The sequence below is a fragment of the Zonotrichia leucophrys genome, chromosome 12 (genome assembly GCF_028769735.1).
Source record: "Zonotrichia leucophrys gambelii isolate GWCS_2022_RI chromosome 12, RI_Zleu_2.0, whole genome shotgun sequence".
In the NCBI taxonomy this organism is placed as follows: Eukaryota; Metazoa; Chordata; class Aves; order Passeriformes; family Passerellidae; genus Zonotrichia; species Zonotrichia leucophrys.
This window is the reverse complement of record NC_088182.1, coordinates 17,472,901-17,498,336: the sequence shown is the minus strand read 5'-3', so window position 1 is coordinate 17,498,336 and position 25,436 is coordinate 17,472,901. Positions and strand designations below refer to the sequence as shown.

General features: G+C 36.4%; 1 protein-coding gene across 3 annotated transcripts in view; it reads right to left on the bottom strand.

The window, feature by feature from the left end:
- Positions 1 to 25,436, bottom strand: part of ATG7 (autophagy related 7) — a 113,544-nt gene that overhangs the window by 70,501 nt on the left and 17,607 nt on the right. Inside the window, exons 14-18 of one of the 3 annotated variants that reach the window (XM_064724217.1) lie at positions 24,300 to 24,506; positions 22,356 to 22,471; positions 21,022 to 21,097; positions 19,770 to 19,850; positions 3,206 to 3,249 (exon numbers count right to left, since the gene is read on the bottom strand). In XM_064724217.1, the coding sequence (XP_064580287.1) occupies positions 3,238 to 3,249; positions 19,770 to 19,850; positions 21,022 to 21,097; positions 22,356 to 22,471; positions 24,300 to 24,506 (492 nt within the window). In that variant the 3' untranslated portion in view covers positions 3,206 to 3,237. Of the gene's footprint in view, positions 1 to 3,205; positions 3,250 to 9,887; positions 9,987 to 19,769; positions 19,851 to 21,021; positions 21,098 to 22,355; positions 22,472 to 24,299; positions 24,507 to 25,436 lie in introns of those variants that run through there. The other 2 variants (XM_064724216.1, XM_064724215.1) reach the window with 2 other exon arrangements.

Genomic DNA, 25,436 nt, shown 5'->3' with positions numbered 1-25,436 from the left:
TTAATTAAATAAGGTTTAAGATTTCCTGCTTTAAATGCATTTTTTATGACATGATAGGGCAAGAAGGAAAACATAATATATAAAATATAAAACATAATTATATATAAAATATAATATATATACAAAATAAAATATAATATAATAAAATAAAATATAATATAATATAATATAATATAATATAATATAATATAATATAATATAATATAATATAATATTTCTAAGTATTATATTATTTATCTAAAATATTATTTTATACATTGTATTATTATCTATATATAATATATACTATATAGTTATATTATATTTATATTATTATATAATATATAGTATAGCATTTATATGTTATATAATATATTGTATAATAAGGTTTAAGATTTCCTGCTTTAAATACATTGTTTATGACAGATGATAGGGCAAGAAGAAGACATAAGATACATATATAATACAAAATATAAATATATATAAAAATAATATATATTCAAAATAAAACATAATTATATCTAATGTAATCTATATAATTATATTATCTAAATTATACTATATATAATATAATTTATATAATACACTATATAATTTATATATAGTGTATTTATATATTATATAATTTATATAATACACTATAACTATTATAATAAATGTAATATATAATATATATAGCATAATATATAGTATAATATATATAGTATAATATATATAGTATAATATAATATAGTATAGTTATATACTATATTATATTATACTATACTATACTAATATTATATATATATAGTATAGAATAATATAATATAGTACATAACTATACTATATACTATAACCTACTATACTATAAATAGTATATACTATATACTATAATATAGTATAGTATAACATAGTATAGTATAACATAGTATAACATAACACTAAATATTATATTCTTTATCTAAAATATTATTTTTATATATTGTATTATTATCTACATATATTTTTAGAATATATTTATAGTATTACATAACATATAATACAGCATTTATATGTTATATTGCATATATATTATATAATCAGGTTTAAAATTTCCTGCTTCAAACCCATTTTTTATGCCAGATGACAGGGCCAGAAGGAAAGCTTGGCTGCACAGCCATGAAAGGAGCATTTGAGCGCCACAAAACACAGCAAAAGCCTGTTTGAATATCAGGGCAAGGCAAGAACCATGCTGGGCCAGCCTGAAAAATTCCCTGAGAATTCCCCAAGCCCAACATCCCCCAGCCTCCAGAGATCCATGATTCTGAGGCTCTTTTATCTTTCTCTATTTCTCTGCTTTAATTTCCCCAGTTCAGTTTTTATTTGGGCAGTTTTACAAGCTCCTACCAGAACTGTGAGGTTTTAGTTGATATTCCTCTCAAGCCCTGAGCATCATAATTTATTTCAGCTCTAGGGAAGGAGTTGCCAGGCTGATTTCAAGGCAGGGAGATGCAGATTGAGGGAAGAGAAGATAAATATCAAACATGACCCCAATCCCACCCCTTTTGGGTCAGCAGGCAGGCAGAAAATGGAAGGAACTTATGCCTGAGCAACCTCAGGATCCATTGTTTCCTTATTTTTGTTCCAAGTTCTCATCACTTCATCCAAACAGAACTTTTCCTGCAGAACCTCAAGGAGCAGAGCAGGATTTATGTAGGGACCCCAAAACCACACATTTAAATAGAAATGAGCAGAATGTGTGACAGGGAAAGGATCCTCAGGATCAGCCTGGATCCATGTTCTCATAATTTTATCCAAACAGAACTTTTCCTGCAGAACCTCAAGGAGCAGAGCAGGATTGATGCAGGGACCCCAAAACTACATTTAAACAGAAATGAGCAGAATGTGTGATAGGGAAAGGACCACCAGGATCAGCCTGGATCCATGTTCTCATCATTTCATCCAAAATCGGACTTTTCCTGCAGAACCTCAAGGAGCAGAGCAGGATTGATGCAGGGACCCCAAAACCACACATTTCAATAGAAAGGAGCAGAATGTGTGAGGGAAATGATCCCCAGGATCACCAGGATCCAGAAAAGTCAGGATTTTCACAAAAATGGAAATACTCCCATCAGAATTCATCAAATCACAATTACTCTCACAAAAAATCACTCCTTCCTAGTTTAACAATTCCTAATGGTCTCAAACACCCAATTAATTGATAAAACTGTGGGAACTTGCCCAGCCCAACAACATTGTTCAGCAAAACACATCCCATGAGCTCTTACACTGGAATTCAGGCTCGTTAAAAACCATATTTATACTCAGCTGACAGGATTCTAAGCTTAATGATGAAAATAGACGGGGATCCTCACTCAGCTCTTCATGCAAAGCTATCAAATGCATAATTAGGTTTAAGAAAACACAAACAAACAACTGAAACACAACAATGAAGAGAAAGAGATATAAAAGGTGATTATCAAACATTTGGCACCTTCCTGACCACACTTATTCTTCTAAAATAAACAAAATTAGCAGTTCATGCTCTCTTCCTGAATCTACAGGAATTGTTCTTCATACTTTAAAGATTTCTTTTGCCATAGGTGTTTGGTGTGTGTATGCAATGACTGATTATTAAAATAATGAATTAAAAAAAAAAAAAGGATTTAAAAAAACAATATTGGGAGGATTTCTTTGTATTTTTCTTGGGTTTTTTATTCCTGAGATAAATGAAATAACACAAACATTCACAATGCAACACAGAGAACTGAACAGCAATTTTCTGGAGATGTGCCCTCTCAGCATTATCCACTAAATATGGTTGGGATTGCACTGTGGATTTACACATTCCATGAGAATTCTGGGGCTCAAAATCCCACTAAAATAACCCAAGTGCAGCAGTCTAGAGAATCTAGAGAAATTGTTCTTCATACTTGAAAGATTTCTTTTGCCAAAAGCGTTTGGTGTATGTATGCAATGACTCATAAATATAATACTGAATTAAAAAATTAAAAAAAATATTTAAAAAAACAATACTGGGAGGATTTCTTTGTATTTTTCTTGTTTTTTTTTTTTTATTCCTGAGATAAATGAAATAACACAAACATTCACAATGCAACACAGAGAACTGAACAGCAATTTTCTGGAGATGTGCCCTCTCAGCATTATCCACTAAATATGGTTGGGATTCCGCGGTGGATTTACACATTCCATGAGAATTCTGGGGCTCAAAATCCCACTAAAACAACCCAAGTGCAGCAGCCTCTTGCACAGATACCAATTTTTGAGCCTGGAGTGTGCTCACAGCCCTGCCTGTGGGAATGTTAACAAAATTTTTAAAAATTGATAAATCATTAAAGAAAAAGAAATTAAATTAAAATGTATATATAGTTACACAAATTAAAATTTACATTATATATGTAATATAGATAATATATATAATATAATCTATATTACATTTATAAATATTATATTATATTATATTATATTATATTATATTATATTATATTATATTATATTATATTATTTATATATTCTATTATTTTATGTAATATTATTTTTATATATAGTATTATTTATATATATTATATATAATGTATTGTTATATTATATTTCTATCATTATGGAAACTAATATATAATATATAATATATAATATATAATATATAATATATAATATATAATATATATAATATAATATAATATAACATATATAATATATACTATATTACCTAATACATAATATATTATATAATAATATAAAATAAATATAATATAATATAATATAATATAATATAATATAATATAATATAATATAATATAATATATAGTTTTATACTATATTTATATCATTACATTATACAATATTATATATTTATTTATTATTTACATATTAGATTTTAATATAATATTTAAAGATATTATAAGTTATATAGATATAAATGATTATATAAAACACTATAAAATATATTAAAATTAATACATATATTAATAAAATTAACAAAATATTAATAAGGCCACAGCTGCAGGAGTTGCAGGCACAACTAAAAAATTTTTTAGATTTTTTTGTAGTGCTACACATTAACATGACCAAATCTATTGCTATGGAAAGATTTAAACATTTCTCTCCCCTCTGTGTGGCAGAGACCTTCCATGGTGCCACCATGGCAATTTCAGGTTTGGGTAACAAATCTGACCATGCACACAGGATCTTAAAAACCTAAAGCACAACAATAAAGATCATTTTTTATTTCTAGCATTAACCACAGAAGTAAATACAAGAAAAGCTGTATTAAATAGTGTACTTGCTATTCTAATGACTTGCTTTTTACAAAGAGGCCAGCCTGCTGAATGGAAGTGTTTGTGAAGTAGTTTTAAATCCAGAATTCCAGGCACATGAGCCAACAAATGGCACATCAGGGAGGCAAAAAAGCACCTGTAGCAGCACATGGCAGCACCTGAGCAGGTACCACTGCAGAAAATATCCACTGTAATGAAATCCTTTTGATATAGGCAGTGAGATTTTCTGAAAAATCCCTTTGCCAGGATTTTTTCTGCTGAGAGGCCTCAGGAACAAAATGTAAACATTGATTATCTGCTGCTGTGGAATGCAACAGGTGCATCTGGGATTGGGCTCATGTGGTTGTTTTTAATTAATGGCCAATCACAGTCAGCTGGCTCGGACTCTCTGGGCAGTCACAAGATTTTATTATCATTTCTTTCCTTTCAAGCCTTCTGATGAAATCCTTTCTTCTATTCTTTTAGTATAGTTTTAATATAATATATATCATAAAATAATAAATCAGTCTTCTGAAACATGGAGTCAGATCCTCATCTCTTCCCTCATCATGTGAACACCACCACAACTGGGAGAACATTGTTACCCTCAGGAACTTTATTTCCCAAGTGAAATGATGGAAACTTTCCAGTGCCACAAAAGGAGCTCCACTGCCCATATTTAACCTTTCCTCCCCAAATTCAGGAGCAGCTTTTCTCTGATAAATGTTACAGGGCATAGATTCGTTCAGCAGCCACTGACCAGCCCTCAGGAAGGAAAAAGAATGAGGCAAAATAATCTCAGATTCTTATGCCAGCAGACCACACAGGGAGTAATCACACAGGAATAAAACCAGTCTGGACAACAAACAGAGACAAAATAATTCTAAAAAATCTTTCCAGATTCAATAAGTGACCAATTTATTGTTGCATGGAAAGGAAATTTTCTCCTATTTCATCATGCCCAGCAGAGCCCAAAGGCCCAAGGCTGGCATGAATTTGCTTTTACACTTCTGAACAATTCCCCATCTTGGTCCAGTGAGATCGTCCCAAGGAACAGCTCTGCAGGAGCAGAATACTTGAGAGATGCTATAATTTGTATTGTTGTTAAAATTTGTACTGTTCTTGATCTCAAACCAGTCACTGTCTGCCACAGCAGGTCACTTCTCAGAGCTTAGGAGAGCTGGAAATCACCAATACACTAAAGATTTCTGGGTAATTTACCCCCAAAACAAATTCCTGGATTATATACACTAAGTAAAATTACCCAGAAATCAGCCTTAGTGTAAAAAATCCAGGAACTTGTTTTGGGGGTAAGTTACCCAGAAATTTACCCCCAGAACAAGTCCCTGGATTTTTTACATTAAATAAAATTTCTGGGTAATTTATCCCCAGAACATGTCCCTGGATTATTTACATTAAATAAGATTTCTGGGTGATTTACCCCCAAAATCCCACCTGAACTTTTTCAGGAATAAACCCAGCCTTTCAGTGAGGTGTAATTATGCAGCAATTCATTTTTCCAGGCAGGAAAATAAAATATAGAAGCATAACAAAGAACCAGAAATTCATAATTCTTGCACCCAGCCTGGCAGGCTGGAGCAGGAAAGGATTTATTAAGGAACTCTTATTTTCTCCTCACCTGCAGAGGTCACTTCTCAGAGCTTAGGAGAGCTGGAAATCACCAATTATTTCTGGATTTCCTGCCTGCTGCAGACACTGCCAGGAGAAGCCACATTTCCACACCACCTCTCCTGACATGAAATCTCTCAGGCTGATGCCACAACCTTGATTTCAGCCTCCACTTCACAGAGCTCCAGAACTGCTTTTTTTTTTACACAATGGCATTTTAATAGAACAAATCAAGATATGTGGATGAACACCATCCCATCAGGACCAAATCCAAAGCTTTCTGAGTAAATGATACCCAGTAACTCATTTCATGAGCAATCTTTTCATTCTGGCCTGTTTACTGAAGTTAAAAAACCCCCAAATCTCATGGCAGAAGGAAAAAAAAATACAGGCTTGGAGTAAAAGGACTTTGCAATGAGAAACAGATGTGCAGCCTTGGTGTTATATTCTTTTTTACCAGCATTCTGCACAAAGTCCTCTCAATTGCTGGGTACATTCAGAGAGAGAATCTGGCTCCAGGATTGCTTTACAGCAGAAAAGTTAATATCTGCTGAGGCAAAAACACAAAACCCAAGCTCCAAACCCAAAGAAACTGGCTACTGATGCAAAACTGGCTCTTGTTTTATTTCTGTCACATCAATTTCAAACTTTTTTTTTCACCAGTGTTTACATTTGGTTTGGCTTTTCATTTTTTTTTTTTTTCCTTTTCAAAGTAGGTTGCATCTGCAGAGCTTGGAGCAGTGCTGTTTACTTTCCAGGAAAAATAAAACAAGGAATGAATGCTACCAGCTGGATTATTTACACTAAAGATTTCTGGGTAATTTACCCCCAAAACAAATTCCTGGATTATAGACACTAAGTAAAATTACCCAGAAATCTGCCTTAGTGTAAAAAATCCAGGAACTTGTTTTGGGGGTAAATTACTCAGAAACCTCCCAAAAACAATTTCTGGATTATTTACACTAAGGCAGATTTCTGGGTAATTTACCCCCAAAAACAAGTTCCTGGATTATTTACATTAAATAAGATTTCTGGGTAATTTATCCCCAAAACATGTCCCTGGATTATTTACATTAAATAAGATTTCTGGGTGATTTACCCCCAAAACAAGATCCTGGATTACTTACACTAAAAATTCCTGAGTAATTTACCCCCCAAATAAATTCCTGGATTATTTACACTAAAGTAATTTTTTGGGTAATTTAGCCCCCAAGATTTTTGGGTAATTTAGCCCCCAAAACCAAGTTCCTGGATTATTTATACTAAATAAGATTTCTGGGTAATTTCCCTCCAAAACCAAGTTCCTGGATTATTTAAACAAAATCAGATTTCTGGGTAATTGATTCCCCAAAACAAGTTCCTGGATTACTTGCACTAAAAATTCCTGGGTAATTTACCCCCCAAATAAGTTCCTGGATCATTTATACTAAATAAGATTTCTGGGTAATTTCCCTCCAAAACCCAGTTCCTGGATTATTTATACTAAGTCAGATTTCTGGGTAATTTACCCCCAAAACCAAGTTCCTGGATTATTTATACTAAATAAGATTTCTGGGTAATTTACCCCCCAAACCAGTTCCTGGATTATTTACATTAAATCAGATTTCTGGGTAATTTATCCCCAAAACAAGTCACTGGATTTTTTACACTAAATCAGATTTCTGGGTAATTTAGCCCCAAAACAAGTCCCTGGATTATTTACATTAAATAAGATTTCTGGGTGATTTACCCCCAAAACAAGATCCTGGATTACTTACACTAAAAATTCCTGAGTAATTTACCCCCCAAACAAATTCCTGGATTATTTACACTAAAGTAATTTTTTGGGTAATTTAGCCCCCAAGATTTTTGGGTAATTTAGCCCCCAAAACCAAGTTCCTGGATTATTTATTCTAAATAAGATTTCTGGGTAATTTATCCCCAAAAACAAGTTCCTGAATTATTTACACGAAATCAGATTTCTGGGTAATTGATTCCCCAAAACAAGATCCTGGATTACTTGCACTAAAAATTCCTGAGTAATTTACCCCCCAAATAAATTCCTGGATCATTTATACTAAATAAGATTTCTGGGTAATTTCCCTCCAAAACACATTCCTGGATTTTTTACACTAAGTCAGATTTCTGGGTAATTTACCTCCAAAACGCAGTTCCTGGATTATTTATACTAAATAAGATTTCTGGGTAATTTATCCCCAAAACATGTCCCTGGATTATTTACATTAAATAAGATTTCTGGGTAATTTCCCTCCAAAACACATTCCTGGATTATTTACAATAAATAAGATTTCTGGGTAATTTACCCCCAAAACAAGCTCCTGGATTTTTTACACTAAAGATTTCTGGGTGATTTACCCCCAAAACAAGATCCTGGATTACTTACACTAAAAATTCCTGAGTAATTTACCCCCCAAATAAATTCCTGGATCATTTATACTAAATAAGATTTCTGGGTAATTTCCCTCCAAAACACATTCCTGGATTATTTACAATAAATAAGATTTCTGGGTAATTTACCCCCAAAACCCAGTTCCTGGATTATTTATACTAAATAAGATTTCTGGGTAATTTATCCCCAAAACACGTTCCTGGATTTTTTTACACTGAGTCAGATTTCTGGGTAATTTCCCTCCAAAACCAAGTTTCTGGATTATTTATTCTAAACAAGATTTCTTGGTAATTTAGCCCCAAAACAAGTTCCTGGATTATTTACACGAAATCAGATTTCTGGGTAATTGATTCCCCAAAACAAGATCCTGGATTACTTGCACTAAAAATTCCTGGGTAATTTACCCCCCAAATAAATTCCTGGATCATTTATACTAAATAAGATTTCTGGGTAATTTCCCTCCAAAACACATTCCTGGATTTTTTATACTAAGTCAGATTTCTGGGTAATTTACCCCCAAAACCAAGTTCCTGGATTATTTATATTAAATAAGATTTCTGGGTAATTTATCCCCAAAACAAGTCACTGGATTTTTTACACTAAATCAGATTTTTGGGTGATTTATCCCCAAAACAAGATCCTGGATTACTTACACTAAAAATTCCTGAGTAATTTAGCCCCCAAGATTTTTGGGTAATTTAGCCCCCAAAACCAAGTTCCTGGATTATTTATACTAAATAAGATTTCTGGGTAATTTATCCCCAAAACAAGTCACTGGATTATTTACATTAAATAAGATTTCTCGCTAATTTACCTCCAAAACACGTTCCTGGATTTTTTACACTAAGTCAGATTTCTGGGTAATTTCCCTCCAAAACCAAGTTCCTGGATTATTTAAACTAAATAAGATTTCTGGGTCATTTACCCCCAAAACAAGTTCCTGGATTATTTACACCAAATCAGATTTCTGGGTAATTTATCCCCAAAACAAGTTCCTGGATTTAAACCCTTCCCTCCCTCAAAGGGGGCAGGTACTTCACTAAACATTTCAGAGTCCCAAAAAATCTCAATATTCAAGGCTCTGTTTAGAAATTGGATAGGTGTGGATGTATTTTTAAACACTGTTAACTCCCTGCTTATCACAGGCTATGCAGCAAGGATAGAAAATTACTGTTCACCTGCTGAAAACACATTTGGAAAAGAAGACAGATGTGAAAGTCTTGCCAGCTCCATTCTTCCAAATTCTATGTATCTGCTGTTAAAATAACAATTTAATGAAAGTTTTATGCTGTGAAGAATCCTCCTGAATAAGAAGAGAACAAGCTGAGCCACTGAGTTAATATTCAGAATTTTATCACACAACCCATAATTCTGGTTTCCTTAAAAAAAAAAAATCCTCATTCCCAGACTCTTGCCTTTTCACAAAGTTCTCATTTTTTATTTTATTGCCATCTGATCCTGAAAAGTCATCAAGGAAAGTCTAACAAGGTGATGCTGTAAGACAGCTATGAAAAAGAAAGCAATAAAACTGCACTTTTGTGAGGATCATGGAATGACTTTTCAGGCCCTTTCAGTTCATGGGTTTGGAACAGGAAACTTTGAGAGTTTTACATGAGAAAAAAGAGAATACTCCAAAAATTACCTCAAATGGAATTACCTAAAACTTGTGCATTCACTTATGATTAAGTCTGGGAACAAAGTTCTGCAGGAAGCTGTGCTCCAGGTGTGCACTGAACAAGGCCATGCTGGAAACACTGGAAATTCAGAAACCATGAGACAAAAATGGCATAATTTTATAATTTTGGGCTCAGGTCCAAATCGTGAAATCACCCTCTGCACACACACAGTTCTCTCCTTTCCTTCCCATCATCAGCATTAAAAATGAAAGCAAATCAGTATAAAAGCTTAACTAATCCAAGTACAACGTGCTGAGAAATCATTTAAGGAGGAGATTGTTGTTTTAATTCAGAGCATGAGAGGGGTGATACAAATGAGCTTTGCCTGTTGCTATTTCCTACCCTGATTTTGAACTGCAAAGGGCAGAAAATGGAGAATTAACTCACTGAAGAATCAGCTCTGAAAGGTCTCAACAGGGCTTTTTTTAGCTTGGGGTTTTTCAGTTTCTTCTGAATCATGAAAAGGAGGACAGCAGAGTTCTCAGAAATTTAGGAAATACCAGTTTAAGCATCTTGGCAACATTTAGTGCTTGGGAGACGCATGCCTTATTTTCTGGAATAATCTTGATGTCCTTCATCAAGCAGCCATTTTCTCTGATAAGAATATCTGACAGATAAAACTGCAGGATTTTGATTTAAGATTTTAAATCTTAAGATGTTAAGATTTAAGGTTTTTGATTTAAGAAAGTTGCTCTTTCCTTTCTTAAGTATTTCTCACAACTTATTTCAAATGCAGATTCCAGTCAGTCTAAGGAAGTTTCACTGCACACAAGCTGAAAGCATTCCCTGCCTGAAAACAGGAGTGTAGAGATGTGAAAAGAAGCAAAAGGACCTAGAGAAAAATGAACATATCTAATTTGGAGAGTGAGCAAGAGGCACAAAAGGGGTTTTTGGCAGCCAGCACCATCAGATCCTGGTCCTGAGCTCGTGGGTACATCCCTCAGTCCCCTCCCTGCTCACTCCATGTTTTCCACAGGATGGATGTTTCCAGCTTGGATATTTACAACTTCATTTATGCCCACTCTGCTGCCTGTGCAGCCTTTCAGCTCTGAGCTCATCAGCAGCTCCCTGTGGCACCGCTCACCCTCTGCAGAAACCCCCGATCCCTCCCTGCCCCATCCCAGGGAAGGACAGCTTGGGGATTTTGGGTCAGCCATGCACAGCAACAGGTGTTGTGGTGTGTTTTTAGCTTCCGGGTCCCTTCCTCAGGTCCCTTGAGACCCTGCCCCTTCCCCTGTCCCCGAGCTTAAAAGGTTAATCAGACCATGCGGCCTCCATTCTGTTGGCAGCAGTTGCCCCGGTTCAGACCTCTGTACCATGGAATAAACATCTGGATATAACCCTCCAGCAGAATCCTCTCCTTTAAATGAGCCTTGCTTGGTCGTATCCTATGCAAGCTGTTACAGCTCCAGAGCTCAGTCCCCAAGGGGACTGGGTGCCAGAAGCCAGCTCGCTCTCAGACCAAGGCCGCAGGTCAGCCCCTAGCAAGCAGGGAGATATTCAGCTCTTAGTGATCAGGCAGCTCTTGTGATTTCAGCTTTGCTTGCTAGGTAGCTTTTCCCTTGGCCTAAGGCTCCAGCAGACGGTAGAGAGAGGAGAAGCAGAAGACGCTGGCTGTTCCACGAGTATGGCCTTATTGGGGGGTCCGTGAAGGGTCTCAGCTCTTCTTCTTCCGAGTTAGTAGGGGTACAGTGTGCTACTTTTATACCCTTGGCCCGGATCCAATCCTGACCAATGGCAAAGGTGTTAGAGTGACCATAAGTGACCAATGGTAGGGTTTAACACAATATTGCCTTACATGGCTATAGGGATAAGGTACAAGGCGGATGTCCCTGGAGACAGGAAACTTCTTTGTCGCTGTGTCAGCATTCTATTCTCCAAGGGGCCCTGGCTAAACCTGAGGGGTTTACTACACTCCTTCTTCTCTTCACCATCGCCACAAGCTCTCTCTCCTGAGGTAAACGGAGTCCCTGACAAGCCTGGACTTGCTCAGTGCCCCGCTGCAATCTCCAGCAGCCAAGGTATCTCTGGGGTAAAGCGCCACAGTGCTGCCTTTGGCCCAGCAGCGAGGGTCACACTGACCCAGGCACCATCTAACTGATAATATTGGGATTTCTATTCCAATAAACAGGCACCTCACCCCCGGTTAGTGAAGGAGCCCAGAAGCTCTCTCTCCTGAGGTAAACGGAGTCCTGACAAGCCTGGACTTGCACCAGTGCCCTGCTGCACTCTCCAGCAGCCAAGGTATCTCTGGGGTAAAGCACCACAGTGCCGCCTTGGGCCCAGCAGCGAGGGTCACACTGACCCAGGCACCATCTAACTGGTTATACTGGGATACCTATTCCAATAAACAGGCACCTCACCCCCGGTTAGTGAAGGAGCAGCATCCACTGTCTGCAGAGAGCCCCTAACGCTGGCAGAGAAGCAAGGGCACTTCCCAACAAGTAAAGTAATGCAAAGAAATGATTGTTTCCTCATCAGAGTGGTGCTTTGGCTGCCTGCACAAAGTGTGCGAGGAGAGGCCCAGCTCTGCAGAAATGAGCGGGTGCTGCCCAGGAAAAGTCATTTATTGCACCCAGCAGCACCTGAAGGAGGCAGAGCTGTGCCAGGCACCCAGCCCTGGCACAACCTGCAGCTGCTCAGGGCTCCCCAAAGCCACAGCTCCAGCTGGAAAATCCACATTTTATGGATTACCTCAGAGCAGAGGGGTTTAGACTCTGGATGTGCTGCAATACCTGTGAAAACAGCACTGGAGTGTTGGAGATTTTTTCAGGGATGGCCTAGAAGGCAGCTGTGAGGAGCAGGTTCTCACAGCCTGTTTCTGTGAACAGCAGAGGTTCTCAGGTTATTTTTAACTACAGGTAAAAGTGACAAACATGAAGGCCTTGAGAGCCTTGCACATCAGAGTTCTCAGGCAGCTTTCTCATAACAAGTGGATGTTCTATCTTTGGCTGTTTTGGGAAAGCAAGAATAATTTTGAGAACCCAAATCTTGGTATTGGAAACATAAGGAGGGGTTGGTGTGTAATCTCTGGCCTATTGTGAGCTCAGATTTTGCAATATGCATGAACTTAATTAACACGGTTATAAAAAGTGACTGATTGATGAATAAACCGGAGTCGATGCTGACCAATGCAAGGTGGGTCGTCTCCCTCCAACTTCAATACTGGAGGAGCAGCACTTTCCTCAAAACCATATTTAATGCATTTCATACATTTCTATTTTACCATCTCTTAAAACTGAATTCCCTCCACTCTTCCAATTTCAAACAAAACAAAGAATTCTGCAAGGACAGATATATCAGCACTGTAAAAATGTGGAAAAATTAAAAAGAAATCAAACCTAGCTTAAGGTTTGATGTTAAACACTTGCAAACAAAGATCAGCTTTCCATAAAGCAAAGCTGATAGCTAAGCTGAAGAAAACAGACAGCAGGGTAGACAGACACCTGTCAAAGACTGCAGAAAAACATCTGAAAAACAAGTACAATAATTAAAATAGAAAAGATCACTAAAATGAGAAACAACTTACATAATTAAAAATATTGTGTCTCCATGAATATGCACTGAATCCTTGGAATAAGTGAATAACTTAGGAACAATAATAACAGAATAACTTTCTAAATAAACCAGGGAATAGAAAGCACTAGGCTATAAAAAAGCAAAAATCTTATGGAAGGAAAAAACAACCAGAAATTGCTCCTATTCAGCAAAATAAACAACAGATCATTTGATTCCAGGTGGAATCCTAGAGAATGAGGGTTGGAATTGATGGTGGGGTGAACACCATCATCATCAGCAGCATCATCCCAGCACCACACATTGAATATTCCTGATTTTTAATCCAGTTTTCAGTGTTATGCAAGTTGGCTTTTGCCGTTATTCAAGCCAAAGTATTTTGAGTTTTAACTGTCAGAAAAGGAATTGTGTAACAGCTTCACAGAGAGATGACAGCACAGATTATCTTTAATATAAATAATTTAAAATTATATTCTAGGCGCAGGTAGATATTGAATATGTCAATATTAAAAACTGGAGTGATGCTGTCTTTTTCCTCACTGATAGTCCTTTACTTTGTCCTAATTGTAGTAAGAATTTCATTGAATTGGAAGAAGAAATTCTGGGAAAAATCCCAAACGAGACAAATACAATTTCATTTAAATGTAACAGAAATACAGTCTGTCAGAAATTATTCTATTGCCTGAAACAATGGCAGGTTTCCTCTTTCCTTTAAACCCTACTATTCTGAAATGTAAATATAACAATGAGAAAATTAATTTTTATTCATTTCTAAGAGGAGTCCTACATGGAACTCCAGATGCTGAAAATGTGCCTGGCTGTATTAACAATTCATTCTTCAAATCTCAATAAAATCTATCCAATATTAATTTGTACAGAGACTTGTGAAATGCTCACACATATAAATTCAGGAAATAAGGAAAGTTACACGTGGACTCTGTTTCACTGACTTCACAGCACAGCTACAGATAAAACATTCTTTTCATTTTTGAAATGTTCCTTCCTGAAGGACAAACATTTCTCCCCATTTCCTTCATCAATTCTGTAAGCTCTGCAAGTGTTTTTTTCTTTTATTTTAGCACAGGAACCACCACGGCTTTTTCCCCTCATGACTTTTACATCCACACAATACTTGACTTGAGAACTGTCAAATGTAATGTAAAAATGTATAATATGGAAATGTGTGTAATATGGAAATGTGTGTAATATGGAAATGTGTGTAATACGGAAATGTAGAATATAAAAAAATATTTGAAGGAGTTTCATTGACAGATCATCCATTGCTATGGGAGAAAGCAAAGAGGAATGTCTTAGTGCAGTCAGGGTAAATCTGAAGGGCCTGGAATCGAAAAATCAAAATTATCTCAACTGAAAAGCATCAGTGAGTGAGGGAATCTTGCAGGTTGCTGTCATAAGTGATCACAACAATTTCAACTAAAAATGCAGGCCCAGCAGTGAGCAGAGGAGAACAATGAGAGCATTGTTGAGGCTCCACGATGACAGATTTCCAAACTGAAACACTCAAAAATAACTTACACAACCCCAACGCTCAGTAAATGTCACAGCAAAAGGGTCTCATGTATTCCTGAGTTGGTAAAAAGGGAAAACATCTGCAAGGGCAGGGGAATATCCTGAAAGCAGAAATTCTAAAAATGCCAACAAGGCCATCCCTGATCCCTTTGTGACATGCGGTGAAACTGAGAAACATCCAACAGGAACTCGGAGGGTAAAAAGGGGTAAAAAGGAAAAGCTCCAGCTTCCATAAAATGGAGGAGAAAGTTGGGAAAGAACTGGAAAATCAGCAGAGAACATTGAGCTGATTTTGGTACATTTCATAGTGGGGTTAGTTCCACGTGAGCATGACTGTAGTAGGGGAAGGAGAAATCTCTTTAAGGAGAACAAGGCAGATTTCCAGCACGTGGGTGTTAAATTTTAACTCTGGAAGAAATGTGAGCTAGGGGTAAAACCAGAGGGTTTCTACATCTTTATATCCAGGTTGCTTGGTGGCAATTATCTTTTGTGACATTAAACTCTCTGGGGTCTCCTCATTCATTCCATGATGCACAAGAAGGGGAGCAATAAAGGAAAATGTTCATTGCCCTCATTAAAATAGAAACACTTGCAGTTCTGCAATAAAATACTTTAAAATGCTTTTTTAAATTTTAAAATACATATTTCAACGTTCATGATTTAAGGCTTTAACCAGTTTTCTAACCAGATCTGTTTTCTAAGGAATTGCAACACTTCTCACCACAACATAATGAGCAAACAGCCTCATTTTACTCCCAACAGGGTAAACAGGTTAATTAGCCCAGTCAGTAATTAGCTAAATGTTCTCTCCTGTAAGTAAAGCAGTTGTTACAAATAAATATCTGTGGGAAATGGATTTGTAGAGTTTCAGGGCTTGATAGAAGGTGTACACAATATATGTTTGTATGTAAACTTTGAGATAAGAAATGCTGATTTAGAAATAAATAGGACAGATATTGGTGAGAGATAAATGGAGTTAGAAAAAAGTTTCAAAGGATGGCTTTGTAAATAAGATTAGATACTTTAGAGAAATGGAACCATGAAATATGCATTGTAGTAAGACTGATGAATAGTTTTAGATTATTAGTTTTAAGGCATCTATAATATGGTGTGGTAAAAAGCAGATAGCCAAGAAATGCTTGTAGTGTTTTGTAATTAAGAAATAGTTAACTTCTGATTGTGATGGTGTGAATTATAACATCTGTATTGTCTCACCCTTCTCATGAGACTGAAAATGGAATAAAGGATTTTAAAATGCCTCTCAGTTGCCCCATCTCTGGGTCAGAAAAAAGGATTGCCTGACAAAGATCCATCCAAAACACTGTCTGAAAAGTATCCATCCCAAATATTGCCTGACAAATATCCATTCTAAATATTGCCTGACAAATATCCATCCCAAATATTGCCTGACAAATATCCATCCTAAATATTGCCTGACAAATATCCATCCTAAATATTGCCTGACAAATATCCATCCCAAATATTGCCTGACAAATATCCATCCAAAAAATATCCATCCCAAATATTGCCTGACAAATATCCATCCTAAATATTGCCTGACAAATATCCATTCTAAATATTGCCTGAAAAATATCTATTCAAATGACAAATATCCATCCTAAATATTGCCTGACAAATATCCGTTCAAATATTATCTGAGAAACATCCATCCTAAATATTGCCTGACAAATATCCATCCAAATATTGCCTGACAAATATTAATTCAAAATATTGTCTGATAAATATCCATGTAAATACTGTGTGAAAAATATCCGTGCAAATATTACCTGAAAAATATCTATCCAAAATATTATCTGTCAAATATCCATCCTAAATATTGTCTGACAAATATCCATTCTAAATATTGCCTAAAAAATATGCACCCAAATATTATCTGAGAAATATCCATCCTATATATTGCCTGACAAATATCCATCCAAATATTGCCTGACAAATATCCATCCTAAATATTGCCTGACAAATATCCATCCAAATATTGCCTGACAAATATCCATCCTAAATATTGCCTGACAAATATCCATTCAAATGACAAATATCCATCCTAAATATTGCCTGACAAATATCCATCCTAAATATTGCCTGACAAATATCCATCCAAATGACAAATATCCATCCCAAATATTGCCTGACAAATATCCATCCCAAATATTGCCTGACAAATATTACCTGAAAAATATCTATCCAAAATATTGTCTGACAAATATCCATTCTAAATATTGCCTGACAAATATACATCCTGAATATTGCTTGACAAATATCCATCCAAAAAAATCCATCCTAAATATTGTCGGACAAATATCCATCCTAAATATTGCCTGACAAATATCCATTCTAAATATTGCCTGACAAATATCCATCAAAATACTATCTGAGAAATATCCATCCCAAATATTATCTGAGAAATATCCATCCTAAATATTCCCTGACAAATATACATCCTAAATATTGCCTGACAAATATCCATCCCAAATATTGCCTGACAAATATCCATTCTAAATATTGCCTGACAAATATCCATCCTAAATATTGCCTGACAAATATCCATCCTAAATATTGTCTGACAAATATCCATCCAAATATTGCCTGAAAAATATCCAAATTTTGCCTGAAAAATATCCATCCTAAACATTGCCTGAAAAATATCCATCCCAAAGAGCTCTGGAGTGTCCCTTGCTGGTGCCAGAACAAGTTTGGCTCCAGCAGAGCTCTCAGTGCCCTGAGCCCTGACAGGGATATTTGACATTCCAGCACAGCTCCTGCAGGACCAGAATAAGACAGAGGGGGAATCATACAAGGAAAAATTGGCCCAGAATAAAAATAGATTGGTTTCCTGCTGTGAGCATCCCAAAATTCCTGAAGAATTGCCTGCAGGAAGCTTCTCTGGCACGTGGCCTGGGCAGGACAGCTCTGAGGGAAAGTTGGCTGCTTGCATGTCTGGTCTCTGCAGCTTCTACAGCAGAGAAATGAAGGAATGAGTGAGTCCAAACGAAAATCACCCCAATCTCCAAACATGCAGATCAGCAGCGTCTCCTGAGTCCTCCTGGATGGCTTCAGGCTGTACTGGAATTCTTCTAAAATTCCTAATTCATTCATTTTGTGCTTTAAGAGTTACAGAGAGCTCAAGGAGGAGAATGCTGAGCAAAGAAAATGCAACGCCAGCAAATTCAATTCTATCTGTGCTGAAAGTCTGAACCTCCAGTCATTCTGACACGGAGCAGGATGAAATCCTAAATTACCTTATTACAAAACAAACCAACACAGAGACTACAATGAAATCATAATTGGATTTGTCATTTCAAAGCATCAGCATCAGATTTCCACATAATGCAGGGTGACATGTTCTTATGCTAATAAATAAAGTTAGCAAAGTAAACAAAGGCTGTGTTTCTACTGTAAGGAAATCTGTGAGCCAATGGAGCAACCTTTTCAGCACACAAGAAATTCAATCCCCAAACCACATGAAAAGTGATCTCTCTGGGAATAGCACAGCTGCTAAAATCCAAGGCACTTTTTATTAAATCATCAAGTCTGTTTATGTAAAACGAGGCTCTCTTAAAATGACCTCCAAGAGGAAATGATTTGCTAAGGAAAAATTGATCCCTGCATTGAATTTATCTGTGTGGATGTACACTTTTATTGTTTTTACATGGCAGTGTTTCCTGAATTGGAGATAAGGAGAAAATGAGAGGAAAAGTGAAACAAAAAAAGCTGCATTTAACAGTTTAAACTCTCCACCATCAAGGTTTCAGCTGCTGCTCTTCAACAGGGGAGATCCAACTGCTGTTATTTTTAGAAACACCCAACTTTAGTGCTTCAACTTTGGAAGAGAAAATGCACATTGAGAGTCCTTCAAAACTTGTCAGATGTACCCAGAGAGCCCAGAGGGGAAAAAAAAGGATCACTGGAGAAGAATTATTGTGCAAGTTCTCCAGAAATTGCCCCATTATTGTATGATTGTTCTTTGGAAGCAGGATGAGGACAGTGAAAGGAACAAAAAGAACTTTCTGCAAGCACTTCCTCAAGGTACAGGAGGGTGAAATAAACTCATGGCACTCCAAGCCCTTCAGACCATGAGGCAAAAACCCTCTGAGAATCTCCCTGCTGAGAGATCCCAGGGAAAACTTCTGGAAGTTGCACTCCACAGCCAGAAAAAGCTCGCCAGAGGGAAATTTGGAAAGCCACAGGAGAGGGAAACAATGCAAGAGCTGCCCCAGAGAGCCAAGAAACAGCTGGGAACTCTGAGGTGACTCAGGACTGGCAGCACCAGCAGCAAAATGAACAATCTGTTCAAGAAAGAAATGGTAAGAAGCAATTTTTTCCCCTCAATTGTTCATTATTTGTCTGTTTTGTATCACAAACTTGAAATTTCGACAGTTTTGCCTGTTTGGAAAGACAAGAAGATGCAGAAAGCTAAAGGGATATTTATTGAATTTCAGACATCAGAAAGCATTTCTTAAATAATACCAACCTCATTTCTTCCTACAAAGCTGAAAGATAATGACAGTATTTTTGTGATAAGGATTTTTGTGATTTTTTTTTCCCAGCAATGTCTTGGTCAGTCCCTGCTTGGATTCTTCAGCTGATGGCAGCATTTATGTGGGGATAAAAAGAGCAGCATGCTAAGAGGTGATGCCAAAGAAATTTAGAAAATAGCTAAAAAAAAAAAGACTATGAGGGAAAAAGAACTTTTACCTGAAGTGGGAACAGATTCCAAGAATCAAAGAAAATGTTAAAAAGTTCCCCAGAATTGACCTAGAAATATAAAAATAATAGAAAGCACAAACTCAGCCTTACCTTGGCTGAACAGGCTGTGCACTTATCAAATGCCAGGCTGACTGGAAGAACATTATCAAATCTGGATAAAAATCCTCGGATCTAGAAGATGAAAAAAAAAAAAATTACATTACTATTTTAAACATTTCCAAAATTCAGCATGAACTGGACATGTACATTGCAGAAAAATAACATCCACCATGTTCTAACAGTCCTTCCCAGTAAAACTTGTAGGGAATTTTCTTTTCTGTACAAATAATAGCACAATAAATGCAGCATCACTTCACCAGAAATAGAGGCACAGCACCATCTGCAGTTGGACTTTTCTGACTGCAAAGTTCCATGAAAAATAAAAAATCATGGTGTCACAGCTCAAACACATTTTTTCCCCATCTCTATAACCTAGAGTCTGAACATTCAACTGCTGTGCATTCCTCAGTTATGATGTTAATATGATATTGATAGGCAATTTTAAAATTCCAGATCACTATTTCTGCTAACAGAGGGAGCTCTGACAACACTTTGCAGCAGGCTTTGATCACTTCAGTTGTGAACTCTTTGGAGTATTAATCATACTTTTTATTCTGTTTATTTTAAACACTTTGCAGCAGTGTTTGATCACAACAGTTGGCAACTCTTTGGAGTATTGATCATCCTTTTTATTCTGTTTATTACAATGAAGAGATGTCACCAGGAACAGAACTTCAGTAACTCTGCAATATTAATAATAATACCTCAAATGTGAAATTTTGAAACAGAATTTTTGAAAAACTGTTAAGACATTTGAAAGTGGAGTTTGGGTTGAGTTGAAGAAAAAAGTTCTGTATGGTACCAAAACAGTGTGAAGACTTTGTGATAACAATAATAAATAAATAAAATCAGCCAATTCACGTAATTGGGAGTTGCCTGATTTGTTTTAAAACTCTGAAGAGATTCAAAAAGTGGACTTCAAGATGCTCATATTGGCAGCTGTGATGGAGAAAAGAAAATTCAGAAATTGCTTTATTCACTTAATTTCTGCTCCAAATTCTTGCTCCCAGCAAACTCCTGCTCAGTAGGTAGCAGGAATTTTGTGTCCATGAGCAGCACAAACCCAGTGCCAGGAACACCCTGCCTGGCCTGTGTGATGGGTTAATATTATTGATATTTATTTTTTAATAAACATGAAGAGTCAGTCCTTTGGGAAACAGAATCAGCATTTTTTTAAGGAGACAACACCAGTGATGATCAGCTCCCAGCCCTTCAACAAAAGGTTTTATCAGCAATGATTTACCTGGTGAGGAACAAGCCCAAGAGAAGTGGGTGGCTCATTCATTCTGTCATCACTGCTGCTGGCCACAGCATAACCACTGCCAAAAACACAACAGGGCAAATTAGAGCAAGACAGCACACTCAGAATTTCCAGGCAGCTTCCAGACATTTTGCTACAGCTTAGAATGAGTCAAGGAATCTGTGTGGAAAGTCTGTTTCACAGGAACCAAGACTCAGCGTGATAAATATATATAAAAATCAGTCTGAGACTCATCTGCAGCTCCTAAGTCACTTTTTCTCTCCCAGGTTTTAAAGAGAGGAAACAAGCCTCATGTTAAGGGTGCAGAATTTCAGAGTAATTTCTGTGTCCCACTCACTGAGTTTTAAATAATATTTACAACACAGGGCTTATCTTGAAACCCTTTGTGTGCCTGCCATAACTTACAACAGCTCCTCATCGCAGGGAAAGGGAAAAAAAAGGAAAAGGAAAAAAAAAAAAGGGGAAAAAAGGGGGAAAGAGGGAAAAAAGGGGATAAAAAGGGGGGAAAAAAGGGGGAAAAAAGGAGAGGAAAGGAAAGGGGAGAAAAGAAAGGGGGGGACAAGAAAGGAAAGGGGGGGAAAGGAAGGAAAGGGGGGGAAAAGAAGGAAAGGGGGGAAAAAGAAGGAAAGGGGGGAAAAAGAAGGAAAGGGGGGAAAAGAAAGGAAAGGGGGAAAAAGAAGGAAAGGGGGGAAAAAGAAGGAAAGGGGGGAAAAAGAAGGAAAGGGGGGAAAAAGAAGGAAAGGGGGAAAAAGAAGGAAAGGGGGAAAAAGAAGGAAAGGGGAAAAAGAAGGAAAGGGGAAAAAGAAGGAAAGGGGGGGAAAAAGAAAGGAAAGGGGGGGAAAAAAGAAGGAAACGGGGGGAAAAAAGAAGGAAAAGGGGGAAAAAAAGAAGGAAAGGGGGGAAAAAAAGAAGGAAAGGGGGGGAAAAGAAGGAAAGGGGGGGGAAAAGAAGGAAAGGGGGGGAAAAAGAAGGAAAGGGGGGGAAAAGAAGGAAAGGGGGGAAAAGAAGGAAAGGGGGGAAAAGGAAGGAAAGGGGAAAAAGAAGGAAAGGGGGAAAAGGGAAAGGCAAAGCAAATCCAAGATTTCTAATAGCAACATTTTCTTCTTTAGAAAGATTCCTAATACTTTTCTGAGGTTAAATTCAGAGAGAGAAGAAAAACTTAAGACTTGATGAAGCCGTTCCCTCCAACACTGCACACTGCATTCATTTACAGACACCACCCCTGCCAGAATTGTCCTTTTTGAGGTGCAACTCCCCCTCCTCACTACAGATTCTGTTGGATTGGTGTGATTTCCCAGAGAACAGCAAGGGCTCACCCTTCTGGATGCTGCAGCACCGACACCATGAGCTCCACTGCCAGGGCTCCAGCCACCATGGCCAGCCCAGGCCTGCTGACCGTGCACTGCTGGTCCAGAGTGCGATCCCTGGTGGACTAAAACACACACAGATCTCAAGGCAGGGCAGAATAACTCCAGAGGAACCAGCTGCCCTGGTTCCAAATAAAAATCTGCTATTTCTTTACCTCAGGTGCATCAACACGGCGCCGATCCCTTCAGGAAACACCATTAAAAATTCAAATAACAATTCAAATTGCAACAAAAGAGAGATATAATCACTGTCTGCATAAGGTTCTACTTACATAAACTGGTGCCACAACACCATTGCAAAAGTAGCAGATCCCTTTAGGAAATGCCATTAAAACCAAATACTAATTTGAGTTGCAACAAAAGAGAGATATACAATATATAGAGATATAACATATAATATATAGAGATATAACATATAATATATAGAGATATATTATATATTATATACTAATCGTTTGCATGAAGTTCTACTCGCAACCCCTGGTGCCATAACACCATTGCAGAAGTAGCAGATCCCTTATGGAAACGCCATTAAAAATTCAAATAAAAATTCAAGTTGCAAGAAAGGAGAGATATATAACATATAATACAGATATAAATACAGATAGATATATATATATATATAAAATGCATAACATACATAATATATCATATATAATATATTCTATATATTGTATAATATACCCTATATATGTGTTCTACTCACATCCCCTGGTGCCACAACACCATTGCAGAAGTAGCAGTTCCCTTTAGGAAATGCCATTAAAACCAGATAAAAATTCAAATTGCAACAATAGAGAGATATATAATAGAGAGATACAATATATAATAGAGAGATATATATAATATATAATATATAATATATAATATATAATATATAATATATAATATATAATATATAATATATAATATATAATATATAATATATAATATATAATATATAATATATAATCACCATTTGCATGAAGTTCTACTCGCAACCCCTGGTGCCACAACACCATTGCAGAAGTAGCAGTTCCCTTTAGGAAATGCCATTAAAACCAGATAAAAATTCAAATTGCAACAATAGAGAGATATATAATAGAGAGATATATAGTATATAATATATAATTAATATATGATACATATCATATATTATATATAATATATAATCACTGTTTGCATAAAGTTCTACTCACATCCCCTGGTGCCATAACACCATTGCAGAAGTAGCAGTTCCCTTTAGGAAATGCCATTAAAACCAAATATAAATTCAAATTGCAACAATAGAGAGATATATAATATCTCTATATAATATATATATATATACAATATATAATATATAACATATAATATAGAGATATAGAAAGTATAAAATATGAAAAAAATAAAATATAAAATGTAATATATAATCACCATTTGCATTAAGTTCTACTGACATCCCATGGTGCCATAACACCATTGCAGAAGTAGCAGATCCCTAAAGGAAATGCCATTAAAAATTCAAATAAAAATTCAAATTGCAACAAAAGAGAGATATATAATATATAATAGAGAGATAGATATATAATATATAATATATAATATATAATTATATAAAATATAAAATATAAAAAATAAAATATAAAATGTAATATATAATCACCATTTGCATAAAGTTCTATTGACATCCCATGGTGCCATAACACCATTGCAGAAGTAGCAGTTCCCTTTAGGAAATGCCATTAAAACCAAATATAAATTCAAATTGCAACAATAGAGAGATATATAATATATAATAGATATATATCTCTACTATATAATATATAGTATACATATTATATATTATATACTCTATATATTGTACAATATACCCTATATATAACATATATTATATATATTATAAAATATACTCTACATATATGTTCTACTCACATCCCCTGGTGCCACCACATCGTTGCAGAAGTAGCAGCCCAGTTTGTAGCCAGGGATATTTGAGAACAGCGAGGATCCCAGCAGGTCAGAAGGAGCAGAGGTGCTGCTGAAATGTGAATCACCAGCACATTCTTGCTGCTTTGGTTTCTTCAGGCCGTGTCTCATAACAACAAAAGTGTCAAATCCCAAGGCAGCATTGATGACCAACTGTGAACAATAAAGAGAGAACAACAGATTTTAAGCGAGCCAAAAAGGGAGGGGAAGAAAAAAGCAGCCTTGAGGTTTTTATTCACTATAAATGCCAAAAAACCCACAGGCTGGAGATGGATGAGCAACCCATTAACTGCATATTTACCACCTTAGCCATAAACAACAGAGCTTCTGAAAGGTGCAGAATTCCAGCTGTCAAGCCCTTGGAAAAAAACCAAAACCAAATTAAAAGTCTGTTTCAGAAAGTCACAAGGCCTTGTCCTTTTCTGTGCCTTTCAGGGCAATCTGATCTGAATGAATAACTCCCTCTAGCTGCTACACAAACTTGTGACAAAAAAGAAAAAAAGCAACAGCAGCTTCAAGCAATGAAATCCCATCTGTTATCCAAAGCAATTTCTGCTCAGTAAGGAAAGCAATTAATGATTACTTATGGGCTTCATCTGCATCTGCTCAGTCCCATGGGGAGCAGGAGCAGCTGGGCTGCACAATTCCTGTGTCCTCGTCTCCACTTTGTGGCAAGTGCACAGAGGAATCTGGAGCACAAATATCAACACAACAATGACTGCAGCCAGTCAAATATAAAGGAAGATGCACTGCTTCATCTGCACCTCCTGTTGGTGGAAATTCTGCTGCAGCTCCTCCTTGTTCTCCTTTCTTCCACCCAGGAATTGTTTAAAAGAACTCTGAGGGAAGCTCTCTCAAGGATTAGCCATTTTAATTAGCAAGCTTTGAGTCTCATCATCCTTCTCAGTATTTCCAATTAGTTCTGCATATTGTTTCAGCCTTGGAGTAGTTTGTTTTTCCTCAGTCCTGAAGTGGAACCCTGCTGCTGAATCTGTGCAATTAAAAGATTGCATCTTCTCACTGCATCTCTCTCCACTTTGTGCCAAGTGCACAGAGGAATCTGGAGCACAAATATCAACACAA